Consider the following 27326-nt stretch of genomic DNA (forward strand, 5'->3'; position numbering starts at 1 on the left):
TCCTCCCAGCTGGTGTGTATTCACATACACATGGACTTGACCAGCATCATATATACACAGGTGTGTGCAAGCACAGCCATACACACCTAGGCACACACCCTCTCTAGTAAATGTGTATTGACACACACATGCACTTGCACACACACACTCCATGGCCTCGTCCCACCCGCCAGGCCCAGCAGCCTCTGGGGGAGGGGTCAGGAGCTCTGGGGTATCCCCAGGAATCTCACCCCAGCTGTGGGAGGGGGCTGGGGGGGCAAGTGGGTTACAGCAGGGGTGGGGCCGCCCGGACACCTGGGTTCCTTCCCTGTACAATCCCCAACCCCCAGCCCACTCCTGCCCCCTGCTCCCCACCAACATCTTGCCACTAACCTCCAGCCCCCCACACCCCAGCCCACAATTGCCCCCTCTAATTGCCCCCCCGACACTCCCACATCCACTCCCGGGGTGACAGAGCCAGGCAGGATCCGGCTGCGGTTCACACACAAAAGGTTTATTTGCCCGGGGGAGGGGGAATGAGGGCTGGGGGGTCCAGGGACAAGGGAGCCGGGGGGGAAGGGGGGGTGCAGGGGGGGTGGGGGCACAGGTTTTTAATGTAAAAACTTGTGTTCAACACTCAAACGTCGCTTTACCTTTAAAAAGTCATGACGGGGGGTGGGAGTATGGAGGGAAGGTGGGGGGGCTGGGAGGGGGTCCGGCTGGGGGTGCTGGGAGGTCGGGGGGGGGGGGATGACTTGGGGATACCGAATACACCGAACACTGAAAATTATCTAGACCAGCCAGATACAATAAATACAGCCCCCAACTCCCCCCCCAACAACCCCAGGGGCCTGGAGCGGGTGAGTTTGACCCCGGGGAGGGGGGCAACGGGGCATGGGGCATATCGTGTCTTCTGTGCATATATGTCTTTGTGTGAGTCCATCGCGGGCGGGGGGGGGAGCAGCCCCCGCTCTGCACCCCACCCCCCGCCACCGCTCAGACCACCCCCCTCGCTCCTCCAAAGCCCTGCCACGGGCCGGGGGGGGCTGTCCGTCCGTCCGTCTCGTGTTAAGGCACCGCAGAGAGCGGGGACGTGGCAGGCGAGGGTGGGGGGCTGCTCCGTGATACCCCCCCTTCCTCCACCCAGGTGGGGGGGTAGGAGAAGGAGGCATGGGATGCCTCAACCCCCTCCTCCCAAAAGTGCCCCACTCCCTATAGGACCGGCGCATGGGCTCCGTGGTCCAGAGAAGAGGGGGGGGTTCCACCTCCCCCCCCACAAATCAGTCCAGCTCAGTGGCATCAGACGGTGCTTTCCAACATCCACTCGGTGCTACTAAAAAGGACCCGGCGCGGGCCCAGGGGGGAGTCCCGGGCGTCCAGCTGGGACGTGGACATGTGGCGCTTTGTCCGTGCCCGCCGGGGGTAGCTGTGGCTCTGGAACAGGGCATAGTCCCCGTCGAAGGAGTGCCGGTGGGGGTGAGTCCTCGCCAGCTCCCGCCGCACGGCCCCCCGCGCCCCCCCGGGCACCTCCGCGGCGGGCTCCGCAGCTGCCACAGGGTCCGGCCGCGGGGTCAACGGGCGGTCGGGGGGAGGGGCGTCATGGGGCTCCACCTCCTCGGGCGCCGGAGGGCCCGCCTCCTCGGGCGGGGGGTCCTCCGGGGGCTTGGGGGCGGGGCTCTGCAACGCAGGCGGGGGGGCCGGGGTGCCCCCGTTGGTCTGTGAGCAGACGCTGCTGACCTTGGCGGCGGGGGCGGCGTCGTGGGCACCCTGCACCTTGTAGCGGATCATGAGGATGATGATGAAGACGAGGACCGAGGCCACGATGATGCCGCCGATGATGATGATCATGGTGCCGCCCAGGAACTGCGTGTGCAGCGCCCGGCACCGGGCCGCCTCGCCCTCCGTGGTGAACTGCACGCAGCCCACCACCCGCGTGGCCGTCAGCGCCGTCACGCCGTCGTCGTACACGGCCAGCACGCACAGGTCGTAGGCCCGCCCCGCCGCCAGGTCGTTCACCAGGAAGGTGCGGCTGGACGACGGGATCATCCTGGAGGGTGGGGAGAGGGTGGGGTTAATGCCATGTGGCCCCGCCCCTTCTGCCTCAGAGGGTGGGGTTCAATCCACCTGGCCCGATGCTTTCTTCCTTGGAAGGCAGGGCTAAATTACTGCCCCCTTGAAGGGCGGGTTCAATTCAGAAGGCCCCGCCCCTTTCCCTACTTGGGAGGGCAGGGCTAAATCCATCTGACCCCGCCCCTTCCCCCCAACTTGGAGGATGGGGTTCAATCCAGGTGGCTCCGCCCCTTTTCTCCCTCTCCGCCATGGGGAGGGGCTTCAACCAGGTGGTCCCACCCCCTTTCCCACCAACAGGAGGCATTCAGGGACACCCCCCAGCAAGGGGTCTCGGCCTCCAGAGAGGGGATAACAACCTACTACTCCTGCTGCCTTCGTTAGCTTGCACGCTGCTCTCGTTAGAGCGGGGTGGAAACATTTGGGTTCTGGCCAAATTTACTGTTGGATGTGGGGGCCGGGGGGGGGGGGGGGGGGGGGGGAGGCGAAAAGAAGGGAAAAAGCCTGAACAACGGCAATTAATGGGATTGTTTTCCCGTTCGATCCCATGAGTCTCTTCCAGGCCCAAATGGCCCGGTGCAAATTCGAATGCGGGGGGCCGCGAGCCCCTGAAGCTGCTGGCAGCCAGGATTTGCCCCAGATTGAATTAAAACATTTGGCAAAAAACCGAATAAACCCTAAACTAGGCTCAAAATTAATTGCGGGGGGGGGGAGGAATAAGCGACTCGGTATTTCAAGGCCAAACATGTCCAAATTGGAGCCAACTCGTTATGGAAAAGGATCGGGGTAAATAATAAATGATAATGACCACAAAGTGGTGATGAAGGCAAGAAGAAAGCGTGCGATAAAGAGGAAGAATAATAACCCCAGCCAGAAAGGAGAATTAAATCAAATGTCATCAATAATGGAAAATAATAGTTATAGTAACAATACTACCAGTACAAATAATACTTTGGGAAACAACAGCACGAGACGAAAAAAGAAGCAAAATGAAAATAAATGCTAGGAATATTAAATCAATACCAACAACAACAATAGTAATAAAATTAAAAATACAACAGCGCATTAAATATATTATTGTATTCAAATATAATGCTAATGATATATTAAAGATATATTCTTGGATTTAAAATAGAATTATGATAATAATATATTAAAAGCCACTGTTGTATTAAAATGTATTTTATATTAAACTATAATAATCATGATAATAATGATATCTTAAAGATATATTGTTGGATTTAAAATATTATTGGATTAAAATAAAATTATTACATATTAAATCCATGGTTGTATTAAATCATTCATGTACTAACATACAATAATAATGACAATTTATTAAAGATATATTATTGGATTTAAAATATTATTGGATTAAAAATAGAATGATGAGAATAATATACCAAAATCCATTGTTGTATTAAAACTTATTATATATGTTATTATATAATATGTTTATTATATATAATGATAAAAATAATGGTATTTTAAAATAACATCAGTGTACTAAAATGGTACTGTAATGATGATGATGATATTCATATAATTTATGGTGATGGCAAACATAACAACAAAGCAACAAGTCCAAGCGCGTCCAAATTTGATCCAAATCATTATGAAAAATGGTAACGTTTAAAATAAATAATAAACAGGATATAGCCGTAATAAACACAGTAATGAACAGCAATATTAATATGCATCATATAATAAGTACAATGATATAACAAATACATAGCAAAATAAAACTGTATACCATACAATAATAAAGATGAAGATGGTCGGGGATCCTGGTTTTCTCTAATAAAAAAAAAAAAATCCCCAATTTTCAGACTAAAAACAGGAACCCACAATCCACATTTTTCCGTGATTGAAATGCAATACCATTTTATATCTCTCTTCTCTCTCTCTTTCTTTCTCTCCCTCTCTCTATATATTTATAGATATATACCTATATATCAATATATCTATATCTATCTATATATATAGATAGATATAGATATATAGTAGTGTTTCATTTTAATCATAGAAAAATGTGGATTTTGGGTTACTTTTTTAAATCTGAAAATTGGGAATTTTTTTCATCAGAGAAATCCAGGCCCCCGACGATGATGACGATGTGGGACACGACTGTAGAAGGTGACAATAAATACGAATAAATAAAAGAATTCAAATGACAAACAACCCCTAAGCAGCCCCCGCAGACGCCCCAAGCCAAACCCGCCCAAAAGAAATGCATTTTTTTTTAAAGCAGCAAAATGAGCCCAAAGCCCCCAAATCGCCCCAAATTTCTAGGCCACGTTGGTCCAGATTTGACTCCAATCCTTTAACAAAGGAATAAGGTGCTCAAAGAAATAGAAATAAAAAGTAAAAAGACTTTTAAAGAAATAGGAAGGAATAAAATAGAAATTTGGTGATAAATTTTAAAAATTGCTCAACATTTCAAGGTCAAATTGTTCCACATTTGACTCAAATCCTTTAAATGCCAGCCCCCCAAAAATATTTTCAAAGAAATAAGAAATATAAAAAAAAAATGTTCAAAGAAATAAGAACTATATTTAAAAGTATATCTTTTCAAAGAAATAAGACATAAAATATGAACACAATAATAAATAAAAAGCCAAATTGCTTGACTTCTCAAGGCTGCGTTGGTCCAAATTAGACTCAAATCCTTTAAAAAATAATAATGCTTTCAAAGACATAAGAAATTACATTAAAAACAACTGATATTTTTCAAGACATTAAATATAAAATCTATATTTTAGAAGAAACAGGACATAAGAGAGACAGGTAATAGGAAAGACAAAGGGAAGAAAAGCACTCAGTGTTTCCAGGCCACGTTGGTCTCATTTCAACCCAAATCCTTTAAAAATAATCATGTTTTCCAGGAAATAAGAAATTAGATTAAAAAGGAATAATATTTTTAATAAATAAATAAATTAAATAGTTAAAAGAAATGGGAAATAAAATAGAGGTAATAATAATAAATACAAAGCAGAATCATTCAACTTTTCCGGCCACATTGATTCAAATTTGGCTCATATGCTTTAAAAATAATAATGTTTTCAAAGAAACAAGACATAAAATACAAACGCAATAATAAATAAAACGCCAAATCGCTCGACTTCTCAAGGCCACGTTGGTCCAAATTCAGCTCAAATACTTTAAAAAATACTTTCAAAGGAATAAGAAATTAAATAAACAGAGAGCACTGTTCAAGAAATGAAATACAGAAGTACATATTTTAGAAGAAACGGGACGTAAAAGAGAGGTCATGAGAAACACAAAGGAATAATCACTCAACCTTTCTAGGCCGCGTGAATCCCAACTCAGCCCAAATCCTTTAAAAATAATAATGTTTTCAAGGACATAAGAAATTAAATTAAAAATGAATATGTTTTAATAAATACATAAAAATATTTAAAAGAAATGGGAAATAAAATAGAGGTGGTAATGAATACAAAGCAAGATCGCTCAACATTTCCAGGCCGCATTGGTCCAAATTTGACCCAAATCCTTTAAAAATAACAACACTCACAAATAACTAAGAAATTAAATTAAAAACTACTAACATTTTTCTAGAAATGAGATACAAAAAATATATAAAATAAAAGAGGTAATAAACGCTAAGGAAAATCTCTCAACATTTCCAGGTTGCCTGGCTACAGATTCAACCCCAAATCTGTAAAAAGAAGACTGTCTTCCAAAAAGTATGCAATTAAATTTAAAATGAAGAATATATATTTTTAAGAAATTAAATACAAAACCCCGTATATTTTAGAGCAAACAGGGGAAATAAATAGAACAGGAAATAAATAAATAAATCGAAAAACAATCATAAATACAAAGTAAAGCAGAAATGGCTCAATGTTGCCAAGCTGTATTGACCCAACCATGCATCCAAGTTGGTTTTAAAAAATCAGGATGCTTTGCAAGGCCTCATGAACAGAGATCCTGGTTTTATCTGATAAAAGAAAAAAAATCCCCAATTTTCCGATTAAAAAAAGTAACCCAAAATCCACACGTTTCCGTGATCAAGATGAAGCACCACTATATAAAAATAAGTATGTTAGTGGTGTTTCGTTTTGATCACGGAAAAGCGTGGATTTTGCGTTACTTTTTTAACTCTGAAAATTGGGGAATTTTTTAACAGAGAAAACCAGGAACCCTGCATCTAAGCTGGCAGCATCGATAACGTGACGATAAACGAAAGGCCGAAGAAACAGCAACGACGGCTGGATAATACGAAAGAAACCGCCAGAGAGAACGAGCGAGCTGCAAAGCTGCCGACGAGCGTCTCGATAAACAACTAAAACGCAGCGGGAACGAAAACTCCCCATAAACAGGGATCCATCCTGCTTTCCTCGCGTAAAAAAAATCCCCAATTTTCGGATTTAAAAAGTAACCCCAAATCCACATTTTTTCATGCCTGAAATGAAACACTGCTAATATATATATATAATGGCGTTTCATTTTGATCGTGGAAAAACGTGGATTTTGGGTTACTTTTTTAAATCTCCAGATTGGGGATTTTAATTTTTTTTGTAGTCCAATAAAACCAGGATCTCTGCTGATAAATAACCCGGAGGAGCGGGACGGGACGGGACGGGACGGGACGGAGACAGGGACAGGACAGAACGAGATGAGACTGGACAGGGATGGGGACGGGGACGGGACGGAGAGGAGATGAGAACGAGACGGGACGGGACGGGACGTGTCGGCTGCACGGGAGGAAGAAGGAGAACAGGACAAATACAGGAGTCCCACGAACTGAACGGCCCCGGGGGTGAAACCCGCACCCGAGACATCGCGAAAAGCCCGCTGCCCCCCCGGCCCCCCGCACCGCTAGGCGCTACCGAACTTCCGCCCTGAGATGCCAGAACACCGCAGATCCCCCAGAGCAACCCTGCCGTGTCTTGAGGGACCTCAAAACAGATCCACCCCCCACAACACTCACACACACACGCAGAACCCAGGTATCCGGGACACGTGTGTGCACACAGAACTGATTCATCCAGGACACAGGAGCACACGCACAGAACCCTGGTGTCCGCACAGACACGTATGTGCACAAAATCCAGGTGTCCAACACACACACACAGACATGCACCCTGACCACCGGTGTCCAAGACACACACACACAACCCAGGTGTCCAGGACACGTGTGCGCACACTCACACAACCCAGATATCCATAACACAAGCGCACACGCACACATGCATGCACACAACCCAGATCTCCAGGACACATGCACATACACACACATGCACAAAACCCAGGTGTCCAGTACACATGCGCACATGCACACAACCCAGATACACAGCTCATGTGCCCAGGACACATGCGCACATCTCAGGTGTCCAGGACACATGCATATGCACACATGACCAGGTATCCAGGACAGGCACACACAACCCAGGTGTCCAGGACACGTGTGCATATACACACATACCACCCAGATATCCATGACACAAGCACACATGCATGCACACAACCCAGATCTCCAGGACACATGCACATGCACACACATGCACAAAACCCAGGTGTCCAGTACACATGCGCACGTGCATACAACCCAGATACACAACCCACGTGCCCAGGACACATGCACATGTATCAGGTGTCCAGGACACATGCACATGCACGCCCCCCCAGGTATCCACAACAGGCACACACAATCCAGGTGTCCAGCACGCACATGCACACACATCTCGGGTGTCCAGCATGCACACACACAATCAACGTGTCCCGGACACATGCACACACACACAGAACTGATGCATCCAAACCACCCTCCCCCCACAACCCCGGCATCGGGGGTACGTACCCCCCCCACTCTCAAGCGAGCTGCCGAAACCCACGGGGCTGGGAGGAGCTGCCCCACCCCACCCTTCCCCCACCCCCAGGCCCCGCCCTCGACCCCACCCCCAGCCCCAGCCTCACCTGTAGACCAGGGAGTCGTCGAGGGAGCTGTTGTACTGGATCTGGTACATGCGGATCCCGGGGATGTGGCGCTCCGAGGGCCAGCGGATGAGGGCGGAGCTGGATGTCAGCTCGGCCGCCACGATGCGCCGGTCGGCCGGCACCTTGCTCTCGTTGGCGCCCGACTTGGCCGAGGTGGTGATGTCAGAGGAGCCGGGGTCGGGCTCCCGGCCCTGCCCCGTGTGGTTCACCAGCAGGGGCAGGGGCACGATGGCCACCTCCACGGCGGCCGTGGCCTCGCCGGCCGCGTTGGAGGCGATGCAGGTGAAGGCCCCGTCGTCCTTGAGCGTGGTGATGTGGACGTCCAGGGTCCCGTTGTCGTACACGGTGGCGCGGGAGCTGTTGTGCACCAGCTTCCCGTCGGGCCCGATCCAGTGGATGGAGGGCTCCGGGTCGCCCACGGCCTTACACTTGAGCGACACGCCTTGGCCCTCCACGATGAAGGCCCGGCTGGCGTACTGGCGCGTGATGAGCGGCGCCTCGCACATGAACTCCTCCTCGGGGATGCTCCAGAAATACTTGTCCATGAGGTGCTCGGGGGACGCGCACGTCTCCAGGTCGTCCTCCCGCGTCAGGCGCCGCAGCCACAGCAGCTCGCAGTTGCAATGCAGCGGGTTGCCCCCGAAGCTGACGGTCAGCGTGCCCGGGTGAGCCGCCCCCCGGGCATCGGCTTGGACCTGGGCCCGGAGGAAGAGGCTGTCGGGGGGCAGCTTCTGCAGCCGGTTGGACGTCATGTCCAGCCGCACCAGCTTGTGGAGCTGGGCGAAGGTGCCCTCGGCGATGTGCTCGATGAGGTTGTGGTCCAGCGTCAGCGTGTTGAGGCTGGTCATCTGCCCTACCGCCGCCCAGGGCAGCGTGTCCAGGTTGTTGTAGGACAGGTCCAGGTCCTCCACGGTGCCCAGGAAGTCGTCGAAGGCACCCGGCTCGATGCGGCGGATCTGGTTGTTGCCCAGGATGAGGTGGCGCAGGTTGGCCAGGCCCCTGAAGTGGTCGCGGCGCACGGCCGCCAGGCGGTTGCTGTTCATGTGCAAGGCGCGGAGGGCGCGGAGGTCGGCGAAGGCGTGCGGCAGGATCTGGCTGATGGTGTTGCGGGACAGGGTAAGGTGCACCAGGCTGGTCATGTTGGCGAAGTCCTTGCGCCGCAGCACCGTGATGAAGTTGTCCGTCAGCCGCAGCTCCACCGTGCGCCGGTCGATGGCGGGCGGCACGAACAGCAGCCCCGTCTTGGCGCACAGCATGGTCAGCGTGGGTGCCACGTGCTGGCAGATGCAGCGCCCGGGGCAGTGCTGCGCCCTGGCCCCCGCCGGCGCCACCAGCAGCAGCAGCAGGGGCAGGGGCAGGGGCAGCGGCAGCCGGGCCATGGTCCCCGTCCGGCCCCCTGGGGCCCTGCGGGGAGAGACCAGGGGAGGGCGGTTGACCTGGGGTGCTGGGGGTCGGGGCCCTGGTGTGGCCCAGCCCAGATGCCCCCAGGCCAGGATCAGGGCCTCACTGCACCCAGTCATCCCAGCCAGGATTGGGACCCTACTAGTCCTCCGGTCCGGGATCAGGGTCCCCGCACAGCCCAGACCACCCCTCGAGCCCGGACTGAGACCCCTGCCAGGCTCAGATCTCCCCCAGACACTGCCTCCACAGCCCAGCGCAGCCCACCCCCTCCCCTCCCCTCCCCTGCCCAAGCCAGGACTCGACCCCTGCCAGGCCCAGCCCAGGATCAGGGCCCTCGCCCAGGACTGGGGCCCTAGTGCAGCCAGCTCAGGCCCCCGAGACCCCCCCAACACAGCCCAGACCACCCCCCAGCCCAGGATCAGGGTCCCGCACAGCCCACTGCCCCCAGCCCAGGATTGGGGCCCCAGCACAGCCCAGAATCAGGGGCCTCGTGCAGCCCAGACCCCCCAGGCTGGGATCAGGACCCCGGTACAGCTCAGACTCCCCCCCCCCCCCCGGGCCACATTTGGGGGGCAGGGCCAGGCCGGGCAGCTCTACTCACTGGATACACACACTTGTACACGCACGCTCACAAGTGCACACTCACGTGAGTACACACAGCAGCAGAGTGTGCCTGTTTCAAATGCCCGCAACCAGGGACACACACCCACATATCGGTGCAAATGCACACGTGTGGGCACACACACATGCAGACAGCTGCCTACATCCACACAAGCACACATGCAGAGCACACCCGTTTCAGATGCTCCATCCAGGCACTCACATCTGCACATGTGCGTCCACATACACATGCAGATGCACACCCATGTGCATGCACACACATGCAGACACACGTACAAGCACCCACGCAGACTCACACATGTACCCATGCAGATGCACCCATGCACATGCCCCCAGCTGCTTACACATCCTCCCGCACACACATGTGCAGATGCACACATTCATACGTGCAGACCAGACATGCACCGACAGCCAGAAAGGTGCACACGTACCTGGGCTGCCCCACACCTCGGCACACAAACACATACAGGTGCGTGTGCACACACATGCAAACATACATGCACATGCATGCACGCTCTCCTCTTCCCTCTCTCTCCCGGTGACCTTCAGGTGTGGGGGGGGGAGGGGCTGCTCTGACAGTTCCCCCCCCCGCCCCCCCCTCCCCCACGGTGACAGGATCGGGGCTGACAGCGCCGCAGACACGTGTCCCGAGCAGCCGAGCGTGACTGATGCTGCCCGCGGGGCCGAGAGCTGCCAAGCATGGGCTGGGGGGGCACCTGCCCTCATCTCCCACCCCCAGCCGATGCCCCCGAATCAGGCCCGGATCGGGCCCCTGCCTGCCTGGGTCCAGCCAGGAGCCCCGATGCGACCAGCTCTGGGGTGGGGATGGCGGAGTATAACACTGCAGAGGGAGAACCTGGGGTGGAGGCAAAAGGCCCCGGATCCGGCCTGGATCGGGGCCCCTTTGCACAGCCCCGCCAGCTGGATGCTGCCCAGCGGGGCACGATGCCAAGCCGACGCTGGGCACAGGGCCAGCTCCTGGTGGGCAGGGAAGGGTTAAAGGCATTCCTTGCCCCCCCCCCAGCCTCCACCCCTGTTTGGCGCCCCCTCCTGGCTGCCCCAGGGGGCTGCAATGCCCCCCCTCACAGAGACCTAGGAACTCATCCCAGGGATGGAGGGGCCACGGGATGCCTGGGTTGCCCCGTGGGAGCCCGGGCGGTGGTTTTGCCCCCATCACAGCCTGTCTGGCCAGGGTTTGTACAGTGCCCGGCGCACGCAACCAGGGCCTGCAAGTGCGCGTGCATGCGTGCATGTGTGTGCACATGTGAAAAGCCCCTCCCCACGGCAAGCCTGAGGTCTGTAAGGCCACCCCCACCCCCCCAGGCACAGACGGGGGAGACCTGGCACCGTCTTCGGGAGCAGAGTGAGAGAAGCAGCTTTCCCGGCGCGGCTGTAATTATCTCTAATCAGGCGGAATTTCCCTAATGCCGACAGCGATTAACCCCCGTTAGAAGTGGCGCGGGCGGGGGGGCTGGCAACCCGCGCCTCCCCTGGGGAAGCCGAGTCTGTGGGGGAAACTGAGGCTCGGAGCGGGGCGGGGGTAAAGGCAGCAGCGGGGGTGAAGCTGGGGGACGCTGGCCTCTGTCCCCACCCCTTGTCTTTGCCTTGGTGCCCCCGGCCCAGGGTGGGGTTGCACCCATGCGGGTGGGGCGCAGACACCCCCTGCCGAGGGTGGGGTTGCTCCGGGTCTCTGGCTCTAGGCCTGACTCCCGGCTCCCCACGTGCAGTCGGCCCCTCGCTTCCCAGCATCGGGGGGGGCGCCCAGGAGTCCCGACTTCCTTCTGCCCCCGCATGACCCCGCTCTGCTCCCAGCCTGCCCTGCTCCAACCCACCACAGTCACCCCCTGCCCTGGGAGCAGGCCCAGAGCCTGGGGACTCGCACCCCCACAAGTGTCCTGGCACTTCTGGGGGCCTATCCATGCCGTGACTGGGTCTTTTATCATGGTGGGGGGCTTCGGGAATCCTATGCACACCATGGCTGGGACTTGTATTATGGTGGGGGGATCGGGAATCGTACACGCCGTGGCTGGGACTTTTATTATGGGGCGGGAGGTGCCAAGGGCATTGCTGGGACTCTTATTCTGGTGGGGGGGCACTGCTCACCCACCCCCAGGTGCCCTCCAACCCCCCAGGGCAGCCCTGGGCCAGGGGCTCTGCCGCTCTTCAGCCAGCCGTGGGGGGTTGGGGGGGGATTGTACAGCACCAGGCGCAGGGGGCACAGCCCCGGGGCTGGCGAGGGTCAGCTCTGCAGACCCCTCCGCCCAGCCCAGCACAATTTGAGCCAGTACAGCCCAGTTTGGCCCAGTCTAGGATAACCCCCAATAGCCCCATCCAGGATAACACCCCCACCCCCAGTCCAGCCCAGTTTGGCCAGGCCAGGTCAGGATAGCATTGGACAGCCCAGTATGGCCCAGTCAAGGATAACCCCTGACAGCCCAGTCCAGGATACCCCTCACCCAGTCCAGCCCAGTTTGGCCTAACCCAGCCCAGTTCGGGATAACCCCAGGTAGCTCAGTCCAGCCCAGTTATGTCCAGTACATCCCAGCACAGATCTATAAAGTCCAGTATAACCCAACTGGAGACCAGAGCAGTGCATCTGGGCCCAGTTCAGCCCAGTCCGACCCAGTCTTGTAGAGCGCAGGCCAGTACAACCCAGTCCAGCCCAGCTCAAACCAGCAGAGCCCCAGTCAATAGAAGGCAGCACCTCCCAGCCTGGCCTGGTCCAGTATAACCCACCCAGCCCAGCAGCAACCAGTACAGCCCAGTATGAGCCAGTTCAGCCCACAATGTGTGGATGGCACATGTACACGCACACATAACCCTACCCCCAACCCCTCTCAACCCCCCCTCACCTTTTCCAACTAATTAACCGCTGAGAGGTTAATTAGAGCTGACAGGCCCCCCTGGGAGGGGGGGCAGGGAGAGGACAGCTGGGGGGATGCCCTTAGCTGCCCCACAGAGGGGGGCACCATGGCTGGGGGTGCGGAGTGGGACCCCTCTTGCCCCAGCATGCAGGGAAGGTGATGCCCCAGACTGGGATTGCGGGGCACTGGGCAGACCCCCCCCAGACTGGGATTGGGGGCCACTGGGCACTGGACCAATCCCCCCTCCCCCCCTGGCTGGGATCAGGGGGCACTGGACAGACCGCAGGCCCCAGCAGCCCGAAAGGGCCTGGGGCAGAAGAGGGGGGGTGGGACAGGCCTGGGGGGTCCCCCAAGGGCCCTGACCCCCCCCAGGCCACTGCCGCCCCAGAGTGGAGGACACAACCCAGGCATCCGGCTCCCCCACAGCAGTGCCCCCAAAGCCACCTGCCCTGCAGCCCTGGCCCCTGCAATGCAGCTGTGGGGGGGGGGCAGGGCACATGTGTCACACACACACGTGTAAGGGGGCAGGGCCGTGAACAGATGCTCCCGACGCCAGCGGCTTGTTCTGGGCCCGGTTAACGAGCCCGTCTGCCGCGGCCGGCAGCGCCTGCCAATTAGGTTAGCAGAGGCAGCGCGGGGGGGCACCGTGGGCATCGATTTATTGACAGCTGAATCTGGGCGGGGGAGAACACGCCTTGCACACGCGTGGAGGGAGGCACGCCATGCAGGACACACCCGCCAGTGTGTGCACCTGCATGCAGCCTGTGTGGGGACGAGCGGGCACCTGCATCCAGCATGTGGGTGCACCCCTGGCACACGTGGGTGCATGCACACGCAGTGCTGCAGCCCCACAGGTCAAGGCAGAGATCTGCACGCGCGGGCACATGGACACACACACGAGAGGCCATAAGAGGGGCACAGCCCTTGCCCTTGCACACAGGCCCAGGCATGCAGCCGTGTGCACATGCACATGCACGAGTGAACACACATGTACACACACATGCATGCACACACACACACACGTGCACACAGTCAAGGCGCCCCCAGGAGGTCCTCGAGAGATTGGGGGTGGGGGGTGATGGGCGACCCCCAAGGGCGTTACCATAATCCCTCTAATACACAGCCCCTCTGGGCCAGGTCAGGTGGCTGCAGCCGTATTTCCTGGAACGCAGGGGCAAGCAGATTCAGGTCCCAGGGGAGCGCGGCCTAATGGGCTTCTTGGTGCCCTGCCAAGCGCAGCGCAGGGAGCTGGGGCTGGGCAGCCAAACACTTCCCCCCACCCACCAGGCTCCCAGTAGCGGCCTATTACTGGGAGCACTGGGAAGAGCTCCCCTGCCCTAACCCACTGCACCACACACCCCTCCCAGAGCCAGGCGACCGGGGTCCCAGCACCCCCCCCTTGCTCCAGCCCCCCCCCAGCCCCACTACCCCCAGAGCCGGGGGAGAACCCAGGCATCCGGGCTCCCGGGGGGCAGGAGGGGGGTGACCCCAGCTCTGTGGCCTCTGCTTATTTCCAGCCGTCAGCGATTCCCGGGGAAAATGCAAACGCATGCAAATGAGAATGCAAATGCAGGCTCTCCCCTGCCCTGGATACAGACATGGGGGGGGGGGCGGGGGGAGCTGCCACCAGAGCCCCCACGACTCCTGGGTTCCCTCCCCTTGGGCCTGCCTCAGTTTCCCCTCCCAGGCCCAGACCCAGAGCAATGACCCCCCCGGGGGGGGCACTCCTGTGCCCTGGTGCCCCCTCCAGTGCACGAGCCCCTCACATAGCTGCACACGCGCGTGCAAAAGGGCCTGGCACGGATTCCCTCAAGGGGGGGCGGGAACACTGCAGCCCATTAGCTCCATTAAGGCAGGGCTGGGATTATTATGGGATGTTTTCCCATGCTAAACCTTGCCCCCACCATGGGGCCTGGGGGGTGGGGGCAGAAGGGCATCTGCCCCCCCCAGAGGTGGCTGCACACACACACACACACACACACACACAGAGGGGATGGTGAGGTCCTTGTGGCTTGCACAAGCATTACACTATGGGGGGGAGGTCTTGCTGCATGCACGTACACACACATACACACCAATGCAGGTTCTTGCCCTGACACAAGCACACAACCCTCCTCATGTAGGCTCTTACACTAACGCATGCATGTGCACATGCACACGCACACACACACCAATGCAGGCTCTTGCACTGACACAGCTGCATGCAAACATATCCCCACAACCCAGCGCAGGCTCTTGCACTGACACAGACACACACCTCCTCCTCTTGCAGACCCTTGCACTGACATGCACACACAGTCACCCAATGCAGGCTCTTGCACTGACACATTCATGCACACACCCACACACCTCCCCCCATGCAGACCCTTGCAGGCTCTTGCACTCGCACACAGACACACATGCCAAAGCAGATTCTTGCACTGAAATACACGTACACACACTCACAAATACCTCCCAGTGCAGGCTCCTGCATTGATACCCCCTCCCACCCCATGCAGGCTTTTGCACTGACATATGCACCCCCCCAATGTAGTCTCTTGCACTGACGGACACCGATACAGGCCACTGTACTGACACACACACGTGCACATCCATGCAGGCTCTGGCATTCACACTTTCCTTTCCCCCAGTATAGGCCCATGCAGTGACAGCCTCACAGTGACATGCTTACGCACACCCATGCATGGTCATACGTGAATGCATGCTTACGTGTTGACACCAGCACAACCCAGCACTGCCACACATGCACACACATGCCCTGAACAGACCCAGTGCCACTCTGACACACACACACTCAGCCGCCTGCACACGAGGACCTACTGGCACATGGGCGCACACGCATGCACAAGCTAACACACTCGTGCCCAGGCCGACACATATGCCAACATGTGCTGACATGCAACAAACACTTGGATGCACACACATACACACACATGCTTACAGGGAATATCCTTATGCATCAATAGAAATGCTCACGTAGTCGCTCACACACACACACACATATTCACAAGCTAGCAGGCAGGGACACACCAGTTCACACACACACACACACACACACACACACAATGACACACACTCACCACTGACACACACTCCCCATGTCACATGCTGACACCCCCCCTGCAGTGACACACATGGACATCTGTTCACACCCTGACACATCCAGTGACATGCATTCGCACGCCTCCAGCCGTCACCTGTGATCCCACTGACACACACATACACACTCATCCTGGGACACACCCTGACACACCTACACCCTGACACATGCCCGCCTCTGTTTTCCCACCAACACAACACACAGGAAATGCATGTGACTTCCACACCCTGACACACACACTTTGATGTGTGCCACCTGCCATACATACGGTCGCTGCACCCGACAATCAACAAACATGCACCGCACGCAGCTTCCACGCCCCGACACACAAGATGCATGCAACACAAGTGCTTCCATGGCCCCGCACACAACACACACACGATGCACATGGCTTCCACACCCTGACACGCGAAGGGAGATGAGGCAGGGCCCTGTCCCCTGTCCACAGTCCCTGCCAGGGGCACCCCCGAGATGGCCCTGTGCGTGGCACTGACAACCTGCTGCAGCCACAACCAGGGCACGCGTGTGCACACCGGGGGGCAGGGGGGGGCCAGGCCACACGTGTGCATGCTGGTGGGGGGCAGGATGCATGCGTTTGTGTGCTGGAGGGGCAAGGTGTGCCCTCATGCAAGATGTTGGCGTGCATCACAGCCGGTCTGGGGCACTAGTGTGTGCAAGGGGAGGGGGGGCTCATGCAGCATCTGGCAGCCCAGATCCGGCACCAGCAACCCCCCACAGGGACCAAGGTGTCCAGGCCTGGGCTGCTTCCAGCGCCCCCCTCCGCCTTTAGATGGCTGAGCAGACACCAGACCCCTCCCCACATGTCTGGGGGGCCCCGGAGGCTCCCCCTCCCCCGCTCGGGCTGCCTCCAAAGGGATTTCGAAGAACAGCCGTGCCCCCCTCCCCCCAGCACATACTAACACATGCGTGTGCTCTCTGCTGACCCCTCCCCGCATCTGGCACCAGTTGCAGCCCTGTCGTGCCCCCCCCCCCCAATACAGCCTCCGACACAAAGCCTGCCCCCCCACCCACCCTGCCGACACGACCCCCCCTCAGGGCCCAGCCCTGGCTCCTAGCAACAGACCCCCCTGAATCCCAGCCCCCACTGACCCCCCTGGTGCTCTGCCTGTCCCCCCCAACCCCGATCGCCTCCCACCCCCATCGCCCCCCCTCAGCTCCCCCCACCCCCAAACACCCACTCGCACCCCTGCCACCCCCTCCCCGGAGCGCCCCCAGCCCAGGTCCCCAGCCCGGCCACCACCCCCCAGCCCAGGTCCCCAGCCCGGCCACCACCCGCTCTGCTCTGCTCCGCTCCGCACCCAGACCCCCCCCCCCCAACCCCGTACCTGGCGCTCAGCCGCGGGCGGGGCCCATGGCGGCTCCGCACCCCCCGCCCGCCCCGCCCGTCGCGGGGGGGTCAGCGCGGCCGGCCGGGAGGCGCCGCCGGGGGGGGGGGCTGCGGCGGGGGGGCGCGGGCGGGCGGGGGGCCGGCGCCTTCCCTGCAGATGGCGCGGGCGGGCGGGGCCGGGGGGGCGGGGGGGGGCGGCGCCATTGGAAATCTTTAGCACTGCAGCAGCGGCGGCGGCGCGGGGCGGGGCCTGGGGCTATAGGGGACCGGGCTATAGGGGACCGCAGGAGCGGGGGGAGGGGGGCTGTAGGGGACCGAGCGGATGGGAGTTATAGTGGATGGGGCTGTAGGGGACCACACTGTAGGGACCAGGGGGTCGGGGCTATAGGGGACCAGACTATAGGGACCAGGGGGATGAGGGCTGTAGGGGACCAGACTATAGGGACCAGGGGGATGGGGGCTGTAGGGGACAGAGGGGATGGGGCCATAGGGGACCAGACTATAGGGGCCGGGGGGGTGGGGGCTACAGGATCAGGGGTATGGGCAGTGCTCTAGGGGGCTCTAGGGACCAGGTGATATGAGAGCTATAAAGGGCCAGGGGGTTTGTGGGCTATAGGGGATGGGAATGGCAGAGGGGGGGGGGGCAAGAGGACACAAGGGAACAGGGTATGGGGGCTACAGGGAATCAAACTATAGAGCTGGGAGTATGGGAGCTACGGGGCGGGGGGTATATGGGCTATAAGGGTTGGGTGTGGGGGGAGGCAAGAGGGGAAAGGGGTCGGGTGTAGGGAAGAGGGGCTCTAGGGGCTGGGGATGGCAGGGAGTGGTGCTGCAGGGGCATAGAGGACAGAGGGGATACAGAGTGGGGATAGAGGTGAGGGCATGGAGGGGAGAGGGGCTCTAGGTGGCTGTAAGGGTGGGGTATAGGGAGGAGGAGGAGGACAGAGGGGCTATAGGGTTTAGGTATGGGGGGACTGGGGTGGTAGGGGCAATGTAGAGGGGGAGAGGGTTTCCAGGGGGCTATAAGGGCAGGGTATGGGGGGCAGTACGGGCTGGATGCGATGAGAGGGGGGCTATAGGGCATTATAAGGGCTGGGGGCGGGGGGAGAGGCTGTAGGGTGCATAGGGGATATAGGATAAGAGGGATGTGGGGGTAGGGGAGCCGGGTGTGGGGTGATGGGGGGCATGGAGGAGTCTCCTGGGAAGGGGGGGCTGCTGCACGGGGGGGGGGGGGGCCGGGCACCAGGGTGTGCGAGAGCTCACACAAGGGTTGACGTGTGGACTGTGTGAGAGCTCACACGAGGACGATGCTTGCACAAGGGCCAGGCCAAAGAGTCCTTGTACGCAGCCCCCAAGAAAGTGTGCGTGCAGGGCGAGTGAGCACTCACACAAGGACCCTCAGCCCTGTCTGCACACCAGCACAGGGGCAGTCACACCCCCACAGAGCACAGACCATGACATGGGCACACTCATGTACACACACACGCATGCACACCCCCCCCTCCAGAGACAGCTACAGGCTTCTCCCCTCCCCCCAAGCCAGCAGGGAGAGCATGCTGTGCACGTGTGTGCACACACAGCACACACGCAACATCACCCCTCCATGCAGTCTCTCTCCCCCACCTAGGCACACATGCAGTGACACACACACACACGTACCCCCAGCACAGCTATAACAGATGCACTGTAACATGAGCATGTGCATGTACACGCACATACACACCCTACAGCAGACACATACACTCCCCAATAGCAAACACACCATGATACACACTTGCACCCACACTCATGCCTTATGGGAGACGCATGGTTGCACACTGACACACACATGCACGCATCCCATAGTAGACACAGACACACACATCTTATGGGAAACAGCCTTTCTCTCTTGCACACACATACACATCCTGTACCAAACACACAGTGACATACATACATACACACACATACACACATCCTGTAACAGACACTGTAACACACACATGCACACGTCCTATAGTAGACACAGATAGGCGCACGCCTTGTAGCAGACGTATGCACACACGTGCCTTCCAGGAGACACAGGGCCTCACCCGCACACACACGCATCCTGTCAAAGACTCACTGGGACATACCCCCCACACACACACACTATCAGACACACACACATCCTATAGCAGACACACTGTCACACACATCCTATAGCAGACACATTGTTTCCCATGTGCATCCTATAGTAGACACAGACACGCATCTTACAAGAAATACTGCCTCTCTTTCACACACACACACACACACCCATAGTAAACACAAGAACATACATACATGTACACACATCCTAACAGACACAATCATGCACGCACACACACATCCTGTAGCAGACACTGACACACACATATCCTATAGTAGATACAGATGTGCACACACCTTGTACCAGACATACACACCTTCTGGGAGACACATGGCCTCGCACATGTGCGCATCTTATTAAAAACACACCGTGCCATACCCACACACACATACACATCACACACCCTACAGCAGATACACTCTTCCTCACACACGCAGATGCATCCTACAGTAGACTGAGACCCCACCCCCCCAGGAGTCACACATGCATGTGCACACACACACCTCTGGTGGGAAACGCAGTCTGTCTCTCTCTCTCTCACACAAACATGCACGCATGCACCCTATAGCAGACACACAGTAATAAATGCACATACATGCACACATCCTATGGCAGACACGTGCATGTTGTAACAAACACACTATGACACACAAATACACGCACCCTATAGCAGACAATCATGCACACGCACACACACATCCTATGGGAGACAAATGGTCTCTCTCTCTCACACACACGCATGCTATAGCAGACGCACTGTGACCCACATACACACACCCACGCTTTATAGCAGACACAATGTCACACACACACTGTAGCAGGCCCACTATGACACACACACATACACACACACATGCACTGTAGCGGGCTCACTATGACACACACACACACACACACACATGCACTGTAGCGGGCTCACTATGACACACACACACACACACACACACACAGTAGCAGGCCCATTATGACACAGTGTCTCTCACACACACAGTCTGCCCCAGGGCTTGTCTGATCACATGTGGCGCTGTATGGAGAGAAGGATGGACGCATGGAAGGGACGTGCAGGGCTGGGAGGATGAAGGGTGTGTGTGTGCCAGTGTGCCATGTGAGTGTGCATGTGTGCACTTGCATAGGAAAGGGTGAGGGGGCAGGCCTGGGGTGGGGGGAGCCCAGCAGTACTGGCTTCCTGGGCTGGGGCTAGAAACCAGCACCTGATTCTTCTAATCCCACGTGTGCACACATGCACACACGTGTCATTTTGAGCATACACCAGTGCATGAGGCCATGCCAAGCCAAGCTTGTGCACACGTGTGGGGGCACACGCCCCCCCACCAAGGGCACAAACTCACACCCAGACTCACGTGCCAACCTACTTGCATGCACACGAGCTCTTGCCCTGGTGCCCACTCCCCACCTCGCACCCGCTTGTGGTCTCACGCTCGTTCATACACCCTCCCTCTCGCACACATGCTCGCCTGTGAACAGGCTGGCCACCTTGCACATCCTGCGCTGCTTCGCACATTCGCAAACAGCCTCGCACGTGTGCGTGCACGGCTAGCACGTGCTCTCAGGAGCCCTCACACGCCCTCGCACCATGGCCCCCCCCCCACCTGTGGCACATGCAGGCCAGACGGCACGTTGCCATGGCGACCCCCAAACCTACTTCATTCATGAAATCTCAGGCCTTGGGCAGCAACCTGGGGATGACCCCCCCCCCCAGGGGCTGCAGGTCGGGGGTGAGGGGCACCGGTAGGGCTGGGGGGGGCAGGGGTTGTGGGTTAACCCCCCCAGAGCTCAAGTCCTGTCACCAGCCCCCTGCAAACCACAGCAGCCTGGGCGGGGAGCGCGGCACCGCCCCGGACACCTGGGTTTCGTGGCTGGTAGCCACGTGTCACGGCCCCACTCTGTGCCTCAGTTTCCCTTCCCGACCTGGCTCTGGATGGGGCAGGGAGCAGCACCCCCAGGCCAGAGGTTGGCCAGGTACCAGCTGACCCCCCCCGCCCCCACTGCTCTAACCACTGGACCCCACTCCCATCCCAGAGCTGGAGAGGGAGCCCAGGCATCCGGGCCTCAACAGCCATCACTGGCAGCTCAGCTAAGAGACTCTCATTAGAGAGCAGGCCATGAGCACTAATTACTCCCTCGTTAGCTCCCTAATTACAGCCTGTCCCCTGGGGGGACGTTGCCAGGCTCAGGGGGTGCAGCTCTGTCGAGACCAGCCAGGATCAGGGCCGCGCTCCCGCCGCCCTTGCTCCCTGCCGGCTTCGCTGCCAATTAATCACCGTGTTCGTTAATCCCGTTTTAGCCAGGGGGAGCCTCATTCCCTATGTAAATCCGGGCTCATTAGGTGCCGCAGCGGGTGGGCTCCCAAACCCCCTGGGCCCAGCTTGGAGAAGGAGGGGGGGCCGGGGTCCTGACAGCAGGAGTAGCTGGGCTCTTCCCCCGGGCCCAGGGCGCTGGGGGGGGGCTTGTTCCCCCCCAGGGAGCCCCATGGGGAAGGGGGAGCGGGTCTCTGGGCCACGGATGGGGCCTCGCTCCCCTCCTGAGCTCAGGAGAGACCCCAGCCCCCCGGGGGCCACCCTGCCCCCTGCAGAATATGGGGTGACAGGCCCCAGCAGTGGGGGGACGGGGGGTGGGACAAACACTGACCAGACCCCAGGCTCCGTCCCAACTGGTTTATTCCCTCCCCAGCCAAGGGGGGGGTGTATCTCTGCCCCCCAACATGGAGGGTCCGGTGGGGGGGGTCCCCAGCCCCCCTAGCGGAAGAAAGCCAGACGCTCCCGCAGCCAGTCCTCCGTCAGCTCCTCCGTGGTCCGGATCTCAAACACCTGGTGGTGGGGGTGGGGGGGTTGGAGATGTAGTGGGGGCTGGCAGCTGCATGGGGGGGTGTCTGTGTGCAGCCCCCCCTGCCAGCAGACCACCGCCCGGGGTAGGGGTCAGGACCCCGATACCTTGGTGAGCTGGGTCGCCTGCACCAGCCGGTTCTTGCTGCCCGCGTACATCATCTGCTGCTCCGGCTTGCAGCCTGCGTGGGGGAAAGGGCTTAGTACCCCCGGGGGGCTGACATGGGGCAATGGGAAAGGAGGGGGAAGCCCCTTTTGCCCCAGGCCGGGGGGATTGGGAAGAGAACCCCAGGCCCCCTCCCACCAGTGTAACCATGGGGCCCCCAGCCCAGTTCCCAGAGCCAGGAGAGAAGCCAGGGGCCTGAGCCCTGCACCCCGCTGCGCCCCGGGGACCCAGGCGTCCGGCTCACCCAGGGGGCTGGAGAAGATGAGGCAGAGCGGGTAGGACACGCGCCCGTCGTCGTGCTTGTACTGGTAGCTGTACGCCACGAAGGTGGGGGACGGGGGGTCAAGGAGCAGGCGGGGCTCCCCTGGCCCCCCACGACCCCCCTTGGTGACCCCTCAGGGCCCTCCACGGCCCTCTATGACCCCCAGCACCCGCTACCAGACCAGCTGGAGGGATGGAGGGCCACCGCACCCCCCCCCCAGTATCCCACCTGCCTCCTTGTCCCACTGCCCCCCCATCCCACGCTGCCCCTGGCCCCGCTGGAAGGATATCGAGGCTGGCGCTCGGGCAGCTCGGCCCTCAGGTCCTCAGGGGACACATCCTGCGGGAACATGCAATGCTCAATTTGGGGGTGGGGTGGGGCACATGGGGCAGATATCCCAGATTGCCCCAGCCCTCCCCCGCCATCACTAGGCCAGGATGGCCCGATCCTAGCCTGGAGACCTGCACGTGCGTGTACATGTGTGCACACACCTGTCGGGCACCTGGATTCTGTGTATGTGTGTGCACGTGCCCATCGGATGTCTGGGTTGTGTGGGTATGGGTGTGTGTGCACGCAGCTGCCTGGGTTCTGTGCGTGTGCTTGCGTGTGTGCACACGTGCCAGACACCTGGGTTCTTTGTGTGTGTGGGTATGGGTGTGTGTGTGCATGTGTGTACACGTGTTGGACACCTGGATTCTGTGTGTGCGCGCGCGCGTGTGCATGCACACGTGTCAGACACCTGGGTTCTTTGTGTGTGTGTGGGTGGGTGGGTGGGTGTGTGTCAGATGCCTAGGTCCTGTGGGTGTGGGTGTGTTCCAGACACCCAGGTTCTGTGCGTGTGTGGGTGCATGTGGGTGTGCACATGTGTCGGACACCTGGGTTCTGTGTGTGCCTATGTCCGTATGTGTGCACGTGTGCCGCCCCCTGCTGGAGCCCACGAGTCCCACATGCCTCTTCCCTGCCCCAGAGCCGCTGTTGCCCCCTGCTGGCAAGAAGCAGGACGGCTCCTCTGTGCCCCCCCCCCCCCCCCCGGGGAGATACCTGGTGCCTTTTGCCCCCCGCCCGGGGGTCTGAGACCCCCGTGGTGCCCAGGCAGCCTCACCTCCAGCTCCTCCTCCAGCACCACCAGCTGCCGGTCCCTGTCGATCTTCACTGGGGGGCAGAGGGGGGTTATGAGGGGGGAGAACTAGGGGGCACTGCGAGACAGGTGGGGTCACCCTCCACAGCACCTCCTCCTGGCCTAAATCAGCCCCCCCAGTGTCCCCTGCTGGGGGCCACCAAAGTAGCCTCCTGGGGGGTGCAGGCAGGGACTTGTGGGGAGCCCCAGGGGGGCAGTGAGGGGACAGTGGGGGGCCCCAGGGGGGAAATGGGAGGGTATGGGGGGTTGCTGGGGCCCCCAGGGGACAGTAGGGACCCCAGGAGGGCAGTGGGGGTTCTGGGGGGCAGTGGGGGGCTCCGGGGGGCACTCACTGAGGATGGCGGCGTTGTTGGTCTCCTTGCGGAAGCGGAATCGCTGCAGCCTCTCGGTCAGCGCGGGGTCCACGTCACACACCACCAGCGAGTCCGACTGCGGGGGGGTGCTCCATGAGCCCCCCAGCGTGAGACCCCCCGCCCCTGCCCCCCGGGCTAAAGTGCCCTCTGGTGCTGCTGTGGGGGTGGCACCCTGGCACTGCCACACAGGCAGTTGTGAATTAGATGTGTACACACACACACACACACACACACACACACAAAATCCAGGTGTCTGGGACATGCACGTGTGTGCACCCCCCCCCAGCATCTGGGGTATGTTCACACATACACACACACAGAACCCCAGCATCCCAGACCCACACACAACCCAGGTATCCAACACACACACACACACACATACACACACACACACACACACACACACACACACACAGAGTATATTCACTCAAAAGCAGTCTTGCACACACAAGCACCACCTGGGTGAAATGCATGGTCTTTGCTTGCACATCTCTGCACCCCCACTCCCAGGCACACATACACACATGCACGCACACGGGCCCAGCTCCAGGCACTTGACGTTCTTGGGCTTTTCCACACCAACACGCTGCTCAGAGACACACTCAGGCACACACATACAGCCCCGGGCAGTGACTGTCACTGGCACCGTCCCCCGTGTGTTCTCACACTCACACACACACATGCACACTGTGGGGTGATCACAACTGCCCCAGCATGGAACACACACTCATATGCACACACACAGAGGTTTGTCTGTGCTTCCCTCCAGGCACCCCGAGTCCGTCTGTCCATCGTCATCCACTCTCAACACATACACACACACACACCCCCTCCTCAAAATCTTGGTCACACTCATAGATCCGCACACACAGGCCTGGCCCCAAGTGTGATTTACAGTGCGTGTGTGTGTGTGTGTGTGTGTGTGTGTGTGTGTCCAGTTCAGCCCCCCCAGTCCCAGGTTTCCAGGGGCCACGCCACGCTCCCCAGTGCCCCCCCTCCCCGTTCCGGCCTCGCCCTTCCGCCCCGCAGCAAGAGCCCGCCCTGCCCTACCCTGCACCCCCCATGCCAAAGGGATGCCCCTCTCCTGCCCCCTGCCCCCCCACATCCCTGGAGGGGCACAGGCCCCCCCACACGCCCCCCGGGCAGATGCGTGCTGCCCAGGCCCCCAACACCGGCAGCCCCCTCCTCTTGCCTCTGCCCCCCAGGGCCGACCCCCAGCCCCGGGGGCAGCACTAGGGGGTCTCTCTGCCCCCACTCCCACCCCGCAGGAGGTACCATGGTGTTGGGGGGGGCTCGGCGGCGCTGGCGTGGGTGCCACTCTCCGCTCTCCGTGTGGGGGGCCGGGCGGGCGCTGGCCCCGTGACAGGATGCGGGCAGGAGAAAAGGAGAAGTCGTGGGAGGGGAGGGGGAGGGGGACAGGAGGGGGAACCCAGGGGGTAAAGGGGCACAAGAAAGGGGGCATGGAGACACCCCATCCTGGTGCATTGGGTGTGCAAGGACTGCCCCCTCGTGCACCGCACCAGAGCCAGCTGCATGGTGGAGGGTGTCAGGGTGGGGAGGAGGGGCCTCCACTTGGGGGGGGACCCAGACCCCCCCCACTCATTAGCTAACGAGGGCAGGGCTCGTTACACCCGCTGCCTCCAGCCTCACGGGGCCTGTAGTTCTACCCCATGGGTGACTGGGCACAGCTCTGGGGGGGCGGGGGGCGGGGGTGGACTACATTTCCCAGCAGGCACCGCGGCACAACCGAGGCCCGTCCCCCAGCTGTGGGGCATCATGGGTAATGTAGGCCCCGCTCCATAGGGGACAATGGGAGCACCCGGCCCCGGACTACAGGGCCCATGAGGAAGCAGGAAGCCGGGCCTCGTTCCCACAATCCCTTGCGGTGCCACTGGGGGCGGAGTCAGCAAGGGAGCCAGCTCGTTAATTAATGAATGTTAATTAATGCCTGAGCAAATTAACCCTCCCACCTGCTTTCTTTGAAAGCCAAAGCTATGATCTTGGGGGCGGGCCTGCTTGTTAAGGGGGGGCTAATTAGCAGGGGGAGGGGACTGTTAATTATTTAATTAGTAATCCACTGCTAATAAGTTAATTACATAATTATTAATTAAGTCATTGCGGGGCTGTGGGGCATGGAGGAAGGAGGGGCCAGGAGCAGCGGTGGAGGAGGGGATTCATGTTAATTTAGCCACGAGTTAATTGGGGGAGGAGTGGGGGAGGGGCCTCATGTTAATTAAGTCATTAGTGAAGTGGGGGGAGGGGGAATTATGTTAATTGACTTATTCAATATTTAAACACTGACATTAATTAGGGCGTGGAGGGGGCGGGGCTAATTAGCTGATTAATTAAAGGGGAGGGCGGGCTGAAACGGGTGGGGGAGGGGAGGCAGGTGGAAAGGAGGGGGAGGGCTTGGTGTGTGACGTCACCGCGCCGCCGATTGACATCTCCTGCGGGCCAATCCGAGCCCGGGCTGAGCGGCGGGGGCCGGTGATTGGCCGGGAGGCGGTGGGGCCCTCCCATCGGCCCCGCCCCCCGCGCTCTGAGGGGGAGGAGGTGGGGCCCAGCCTCCTCCCGCCCGCTGCCCATTGGTCTGCGGCGCTGCCACTCGGGCGCCGCACGCACAGGCGCGGCGTGGTGACGCAGCGCGTCGGCCGTGCGCGCTGACGTTGCGCGGGGGCTACGGCGCCTCGGCGGAGCGCGGCTGGCGGCGCCGCGGCGCGGGTGAGCGCGGGGGGAGGGGCTGGCGCGGCCCCCCCGCGAGAGGGGGAGGGGATTCCTCCCCTCGGGGAGCGGGCCCCCCCCCCCCGTGGCCCCCCCGCCGCCTGGGCCCCCCCCCCGGACACCCGCGTCCAGCCCAGGCCTGAGACCCCCCCTCCTCCCCTCCCCCATCCCCCTGCCAGGGCCCCCCCAGCTCCTCCTCTGCTCCGTGCGACCCCCCCCACCCCCCGGGGTGTCCCGCGGGGGAAGCGCAGAGTCTAATGCGGGGTCTGCTGAGGGGGGGATGGGGTCTAATGAGGGGGGTCTGACGAGGGGCCCTGGGGGGGGTGGCCCCGGTGCTGCGCCCCCCTTCTCCCCGGGGGCTCGGGGGGGGGTGGCCCGCCCGCCCGCCCGTG

General features: G+C 58.9%; 2 protein-coding genes across 2 annotated transcripts; both read right to left on the minus strand.

Annotated features, from left to right (window-relative positions):
- Nucleotides 1–472: 472 nt before the first annotated feature.
- On the minus strand, nucleotides 473–17474 carry LRFN1 (leucine rich repeat and fibronectin type III domain containing 1). Its single transcript, XM_059718009.1, has 3 exons — nucleotides 17340–17474; nucleotides 7987–9411; nucleotides 473–2026 (listed from the first exon to the last, which is right to left on the minus strand). The coding sequence occupies exons 2-3, from the start codon at nucleotides 9384–9386 to the stop codon at nucleotides 1279–1281; spliced, it is 2148 nt and encodes a 715-aa protein (XP_059573992.1). The 5' UTR covers nucleotides 9387–9411; nucleotides 17340–17474; the 3' UTR covers nucleotides 473–1278.
- A 4638-nt stretch (nucleotides 17475–22112) lies between these two features.
- GMFG (glia maturation factor gamma) lies at nucleotides 22113–26623 on the minus strand. Its single transcript, XM_014600265.3, has 7 exons — nucleotides 25489–26623; nucleotides 24193–24289; nucleotides 23825–23874; nucleotides 23012–23061; nucleotides 22705–22787; nucleotides 22403–22476; nucleotides 22113–22279 (listed from the first exon to the last, which is right to left on the minus strand). The coding sequence occupies exons 1-7, from the start codon at nucleotides 25696–25698 to the stop codon at nucleotides 22208–22210; spliced, it is 636 nt and encodes a 211-aa protein (XP_014455751.2). The 5' UTR covers nucleotides 25699–26623; the 3' UTR covers nucleotides 22113–22207.
- Nucleotides 26624–27326: the final 703 nt, after the last annotated feature.

This window comes from Alligator mississippiensis, chromosome 15 (genome assembly GCF_030867095.1).
Source record: "Alligator mississippiensis isolate rAllMis1 chromosome 15, rAllMis1, whole genome shotgun sequence".
Classification (NCBI taxonomy): domain Eukaryota; kingdom Metazoa; phylum Chordata; order Crocodylia; family Alligatoridae; genus Alligator; species Alligator mississippiensis.